Source organism: Anarrhichthys ocellatus, unplaced genomic scaffold (genome assembly GCF_004355925.1).
Source record: "Anarrhichthys ocellatus isolate YVR2014 unplaced genomic scaffold, GSC_Weel_1.0 scaffold81, whole genome shotgun sequence".
Lineage (NCBI taxonomy): Eukaryota > Metazoa > Chordata > Actinopteri > Perciformes > Anarhichadidae > Anarrhichthys > Anarrhichthys ocellatus.
This window is the reverse complement of record NW_022280111.1, coordinates 634025-641050: the sequence shown is the minus strand read 5'-3', so window position 1 is coordinate 641050 and position 7026 is coordinate 634025. Positions and strand designations below refer to the sequence as shown.

Below are 7026 nucleotides of genomic sequence, written 5' to 3'. Positions count from 1 at the left end.
TGGCATGTGGCAAACACTTGCAACGTTGTGCATGTGAAGCCGCGCACGCACTCACACGTGGAGCCAGTAAGCTATCAAGAGCCTTCTGTAAGACACACTCAGGCCGGGTGTGGCGTCAGGCAATCTGTGCTGCTGCCTGATCTCTAATCTTTTAAGAGTTTAGAGGACTTCTGATCTGTATCGCAATCATCTGTCAGGCTCCTAAAATAAATGGCGAATGTGTGTTGTAGAGACACATAAGTACTATTGTGCTACTACTGGGATTGCTTCTTTCTTCTAGCCTTTACTTGTCGGCGGTTTATCGCCAGTAGACACAAAACCATTTGGTTACAGTCCGCTATCCTGAACCTGAAAGGGATAAATCGCCACCTTTTATGTGGATGAGACCGTTGTCAGGTGACCATTGAGCGATGCTGAGTGAACTGAAGATGGGCTTTTATTGTGAAAGGCAAAAACGGGAGAAACTAAGCTGTAATGAGCTGCTGTTGACAATGTGGAATAATAAAGAAATGTTTCCTTCCTGATTCATGCTGGTTCGGACACAAAGCCTCCTTGTTTGTATTTTATTATCAGCATAAGTTTAGGTGCAACTCGGCTACACTGTTTTGGGTGGGTGTTGGTAGCTTGCGTGCAATGCATCCTGGTACATGTAGGCTCTGTCGGCAAGGCTCCGCAAGCAGAAGAACTCAGCTCTCTCAGCCCTTATGGCTCGCACTGAGGAATGTATTGCTTCAATGGACATCATCACGAAATGGATATCTAGATACAAAGGTGGTTAATCTTTCCCTTTAACGAACCCGTCTCTAAAGGTTTGTTTTAGACTAAATATCTGTCTGTTCATACCTGCATCACAGACGTTTTCTATTTATGGTGCATATAGATGCTGAAAGACCTGAATCCGTCGAAAAGCTCCCTGATTTCTGATTTCTCTGTCTCTGTTTGGGGCTTTTGGGGTCACAGCATGAGGAGCTTACTGGCCTGCTGCTCTCTGGATGTCACATGAACTAGATCAGCTGAGCAACAGACCAATACACATGTGGCCAGCAGTGGAACAATCTATAAGAGATTATTTTAGATCATGGACACGGATCTGTCGAGACCTGCCTGGGTTTAGGACTAAGATAACGGAACACATTATTTCTCTAAAAGTTGTTTGGAAATGTCGTAGTTAGGTTAAATGCACGATATTGTTATGATAACGCCGGTCAGATTGACCTTTAGTCTTCTTAATTTATCTGCTACCGTCACATATCAGCCTGAATGTAAGTAGCAGCTCTCTTCAGATTACAACCAGAAGCCCAAGAATATGGAATAAATCAAGGATTTAATAAGTAAGAGAGCAATCGATACCATCTTTCCAACCGCAACAGGAATATTTCTGCTGGTGGTCACACAAGAAAAGAGCTGGACTCTGGTCGCCCCAAGCAGCACATCGGGTAAATGTCAGCCATGGATGAAATTAGATATACTGTCAGACAATATCCCAGAGGCCCTTCCTCAAATGCGACATTAATACACCTTTTCACATATTTCGGCAAATCCTTTACTTATGAAGCGGCTCACTGAAGTGATCAAGCAAACCTCTCCTCTGCTTAAACTGAAGGACTTCCCATTTAAATAAACACAAGATGCCTTTTTAGCTTAACTAAACTGAGCTGTTTCGGCATCTGACTATAAAGCAAGGAATCTCTGCATTTGTGTTACTTGATATATTACAAATAGAATACACAAATGTGCACGCGGTACTAAAATGCATCAGGATATTGCAATTCAGTCACCTTGACTTATTTCCATTGAATAAACAAGTGATAGTGGCCATGCAGCAGTAGGGGCGGAGCTTCGGGGCTCTGCGGAATGAAGCCAGCAGCTCACTGACTGCAGTTCCCTTTCACTGCTGGTTGCAAACACTGACGTCATAAACACTCTTCTTCACTTTCCTGGAATCACTGCGTGATGAGCGGTTCTCGAGAAGGCTGTGAGCGGCACTTTGGGGTGCCAAGCAATCTCAGAATAATCAAGCATTCCGAATGGCCACGCCCCCCTGACGACACTGCTAACAGCAATACCGGGAGCCCGAGTTTGGATTAAAAGATGGTAATCAGGTCAAATTATTAGTTTTACTTTGGAGTTTTCCTCTTCATATTTAGCTTTTAAGCAAAGCTAACTTTTGCTGAGCAGTGGCCCCGTGGCCCCAAGTGGCAATTGAAGGGTAACAAGACACTGAATTTGCCTTCATTTCCCAAGATTATCTTAAAGCAGCTGCTTTAAATACAAAGTCATGTTTATTTGTATCAAATCAAACGGTAAGTAAAGAAAAAAAGTTAACAAAGTGACTTACTTATGTCAATGACATAGCTGTCTATTCTAAAGTGTGCTAACCACTACAAGCTAATGTTCATACCAGACCAAGTAAAGCTGTAGAAGCTAAACCTCTGTGTGTAAGGAAATATGCAAGAGAGTGTCTTCTTTCTAATCAACATTTCACTAAGTAAGAGGAGGTTGGAGTTGTATCTTCTTTTGACAGATACATATTCTCACTTTAAGTACAGGCGAACTGCAACACAATGTGTGAAAGACTAAAAAATCTCTTTGTTGGAGACTGAGAGAGCGGTGATAGGTGGTGGGCAGTGCTTCCTCTAAAACTCACCACAACAAAGTGCTGACACAAACTTTGGCAAGTGGGCGAGCTTTCCACTTTGCCGTGCTATGATTTAACACGGTTCATCATTCACTTTTAGTTTTTCAGTCTGGACACGAGCAGACGAGCGGATCGATTTCTCCCGCTGGGTTGGAGATTGCCAAGTTGAACTTGCTGCCGTCTTTTCGGATGTCATACTGAGGAGATGATGACGGTGTGACGCTAGGATGGCTCTCATCATGTGATGCCACAGTGCATGTCTGCCGTAACTAGGTCGTCTGTACAGTCACCTGTTGTTAATATAATCGCACGAGGTTCAAGTTCAAAGTATCTTCTTCTATGGTCTCCACCGTCAATTCCTTTTGCTTCCTTCACCGCTACCCTTTTGAACTAGTCTCCTCTGTGTTATCATTCAAGTCCATCCAACTGTTTCTCAAACGTTAGTATGTTTTCAGAATAGCATAATGTTTGTCTTTACATTTGAGAATACAGATATTTCCGTGCGTCAAGACTTTAAAGTTAACGTCGTTAGAAGTTACGGTACACTGAGCTAACACCCTTTTCAGGGCTACTCATTAGCCTCCTTTAGCCTGCTTTTCACTAATTGACTGCCAAAGTTCCTTAAACAGACGTATGATATGATACATGATATAAATCAATGTCAAATAGAATGATAAGGGTGGTGGGGTCTTACTCAGTGTATTGGGCTAATGTGAAGCCTTGGACATAACTAAAATGTTCAGTGACATGTAAGCGAACACAAAATGAGCTATTAGAAAAGCTAAACCCCGGATCCAGTAGTAGGCTTCCATTTGGTGAGATGCTGCGTTCAAGTGCATCCAGAGCAAACCCTTCCAGCACCCGAACACTGTTCACCTTCCTAAACATCTTTCCTTACGTCCACTCACTGACACAGGCTATCATTTGTGTGTTAGCGCATCATTCTTTGACATTTTGAATCAACTTTATGTCAGGATGCTCACTGGGGATATTGACTGTAACATGACATTGCATCGATCAGTAGATAAGTGTTCATATCTATGATTTGTGTTCGCACTAAGCCCTTTTCCAAATGCTTTATAGGCCTTCTCCACATTCCTTCCCAGTGTTTGAAATTTAATTGGCGCCCTAACCCTCCATCATCTCCCTCCCTTGTTCTGTACTAAGCGATAAGACGACAAAGCAAGAAATTGCACCAAGACAAAAAAAAGAAGTCAGTGATATATGCTGCAGTGCCCCACACCTCTTTGTGCTATCACGGGGGACACGAGCCGAGGGAAAAGGCCTGAATGTAGTAACAAAAACCACTTTCAATTATGTATTTATCAGTGGGGCAACGGAGACAGGCTCCAGTCAGTGTGGCTTAAGTGCCTGGTTTTAAGGCTTTGTGGCTTCCTTTCTGGTTCCACACTGGCGCTCACCTGCCGGAACAACGGGGGAAGAACCCCTGCTGTGATTAGGTAATAGGTTTGGTTAGTAGTTCAATTAAAGTCTGAATTAAAGTATGCCTCAAGCATAATGTGTGTGTGGGTGATTGTATATACATGTAAATGTGAGCACACACTGTGGCTGATGCCCCCCCCCCCCCCCGAAGCACATTAACACACACTGGAGGAATGGATGGAGGGAGGCAACCATCATGGCTCTGGAGCGTGGCCTAGTTGCACACGAGGAGGATGGATGATGGGCGGGTTGAAAGGACACATAATAAGATAGAGCTATAGAGAGAGATAGATCTATAGATTTATATATATAGATCTATAGATATCTGTAATAGAAAACTCACATTCCAGGTGCTTTTTCTTTGGAGGTGTCTGTTCATGTGTGGTGGCTTTACACACAGCTCGGGCGACCTCGGATCCCGTCAGGCTGTACTGCGCCGCGGCGATGCGGTCCGTCAGCGTCTGACCCGACATCTTTTCCCTCCGTGGAGTCGAGCCTCGACTACCGAGCGTCCACTTATGGTCCTACCCCCCGACCCCCCTCACACACACCGAAATGAACGACTGACCTCAGTAATCCCAGCTGCCCTCGAAAGCACCACAGAAGCCCAGCTACTCGGAAAGAAACAGCAGGACACTTCCTACAGAACTGCAAATGATTAGAGTTGCATAACAATACTGGATTTGGCTGATTCCCGGTCAGTTGCGTTGGATCTGCTCGCGTTTCTGGAACAATCGTGAACTGACTTTCTTCCCTGAAGACCAGTATCCTTTCAGAAAATATATACAGGCAATTGGCTAAATATGTAAAGAAAATATCCAACTGGAAAATCTTAAACTGTTCCTTTTATTGTCGATGAGTTTTCTTACAGTTCCGTGTTATTTGTCGGCCAGCCTCCCTGATAAAAACGGTCCTCTCCGGATGATGCGTGTCGCTGCCTCCCCCCCTCCCTGTCTCCAGCCTCCCGGATAATCCTCACCACCACCAGTCCTACGGTCCTCGTGTATCAGGTCCAGGATGGCATCATCATTACCATCATCTCCCACCATCCAGTGCAGCGGTTCCTCTTCTGCTGCAGCCCCACCGTCAGCCTGCAAGCCCCGGCGATGCGCGCTTCAGCCCGGGTCGTTGGATGGCGGTGCCTCTGGTGGATTTACATTCTCTTGTTTATTTCATTATTAATTTATTTCGATTTTTCTCGACCCGCCTCCTTCTCTGAGTCAGGTGACGCAGTATTACCAACCCCCGCCGCTGCCTCTTTCATCGCGAGAGCTGGATGGAGGTTGTGGATGGGTGAGGACGCGAGGGGTTAATACAGCTCCTCTACAGACAAGCTTGATTCACGTCATGCTTCCACACTATGAAGGTCATATGAAGCGGGCTGCCTCAGTGAACATGTGTGCACAAAACAAATCAAATCACGTAGAATTGCAGCCAGTCAGCCTTTGTCGCTGTCCGTGGTGCTGATGTGGTCTCCTTAATGGTGGGACATTTGTCTGTTAATCACTGGTTTTCAGGTAGTGGAAGTACTCAGATCAATTGAATTACATTTGTACAACGACAATAAATGAGCCTCTTATCTTGTTAGAAAGTAAATACTGATTCAACAATGTGTAGCCAAAGAAGGATTTTACTGTTGTAGCTGGTCAGTAGAACTAGTTTATCAACCTTATATACAGTCTGCTAGTTTAGTCCAGTGGTTCTCCACCCAGGGATCAAGAAGTAGTTCTGCGAAAAGGTTGGGAACCACTGGTTTCATTTTTAACAATCATTGTATTTTATAAGCTCATCATATTTTATTTATCTGAAAAAATACTGTAGCTATTAACTGTAAGCTGTGAAGATAGAGTCAAATGTAGATTTCCCACATAAGTGCATCAGCTAATGTTCCTTCCAGCACGGCCACACCTTGTGCAGAAAATCTGACTGAAGACAGATCAGTGCCATGGACAGCAACAAAACCTGTGGCTCAATAGGTCTTTATCGCAGCAGACACAACGTGTCACAGCAGGAAAAGCACAGGTGTAATTAATAACGGATGAATTCCATTTAGCTGTTTGGGTTTCAGGCTCCTGGTGTTTTTAAAAGCGGGTTCATCAGAGCTCACTGGGACGTCTGAAGATGACGGAGCCGTCGTTAATGTTATTGGTAACACCTGAGCTTTTCCTACTACAACAAATCAAAATGTCTGCAGTGAAAAAGGCTTATTTGACATGTCGATATATCTTTTTACCAGCACCAGCACCAGCACGCACGCACGCACGCACACACACAATCAGAGGATCTAGTACATCAGGTGCATATTGTAAATACATTTTAAACGTCATGACGACAGTGACAGAGTGTTACTCTCCCATTAGAAATCTTTAATAAGTCACATCGATATGGAATGGCACAGCATCTTCACTTCATCCAAAAGGACTCACATAAAATGTTAAAAGTCAGTCATCAAAGCTGCTCCATATATACAAATAATTAAAATCAAATACAATAGCCTTTGAAAAGTAAAATAATCATTATAAATACAAAAAAAATGTACAAACTATTTTTCCATCATTTGTATTTCCCTTGTTCTTTAATGTACAAGGTTTTTCACTAGTGTTAGTCCCCCTCCCTCCCCTCCATGTTCTCACGTCTTGATGAGGCCTTCTAGAAAGTCCTTTTCCACCATTTCCTCGATGTTCTGTCGAGCTCGACTCCAGAAGACTTTCTGGCTCTCCAGTTTGTGGCCCTCCTTGTGGCCGGGGAAGGAGCCGTCTGCGGGGTTGCGGGTGTAGGCGGGACCTGTGCGGCAGCTGGCCTTGCTGTTGAACACCTGGCTGAGCAGGTTGAAGAAAGGCAGCAGCTGCTCCATGCTGCGGATCACGTAGAGGGTCAGCATCAGGTGGCCTGGCTCCCAGGACAGGGTGCGGGTGGAGCAGTCCTCCTCTGGGTTTTTCTATGGG

The 7026-nt window shown here is 44.5% G+C and overlaps 2 protein-coding genes across 16 annotated transcripts in view; both read right to left on the bottom strand.

The window, feature by feature from the left end:
- The window catches only part of snap91a (synaptosome associated protein 91a), a 45763-nt gene extending 40478 nt beyond the window's left edge, over window positions 1-5285 (bottom strand). For 7 of the 12 annotated variants that reach the window (XM_031874507.1, XM_031874515.1, XM_031874516.1 and 4 more), the window contains exon 1: window positions 4425-5284. In XM_031874507.1, coding sequence (XP_031730367.1) covers window positions 4425-4554 — 130 coding nt within the window. In that variant the 5' untranslated portion in view covers window positions 4555-5284. Of the gene's footprint in view, window positions 1-4424 lie in introns of all 12 variants that reach the window. The other 5 variants (XM_031874513.1, XM_031874510.1, XM_031874518.1 and 2 more) reach the window with 3 other exon arrangements.
- A 1141-nt stretch (window positions 5286-6426) lies between these two features.
- Window positions 6427-7026, bottom strand: part of dop1a (DOP1 leucine zipper like protein A) — a 25905-nt gene continuing 25305 nt past the window's right edge. For all 4 annotated transcript variants that reach the window (XM_031874503.1, XM_031874505.1, XM_031874504.1 and 1 more), the window contains one exon: window positions 6427-7019. In XM_031874503.1, the coding sequence (XP_031730363.1) occupies window positions 6711-7019 (309 nt within the window). In that variant the 3' untranslated portion in view covers window positions 6427-6710. The remainder of the gene's footprint in view (window positions 7020-7026) is intronic.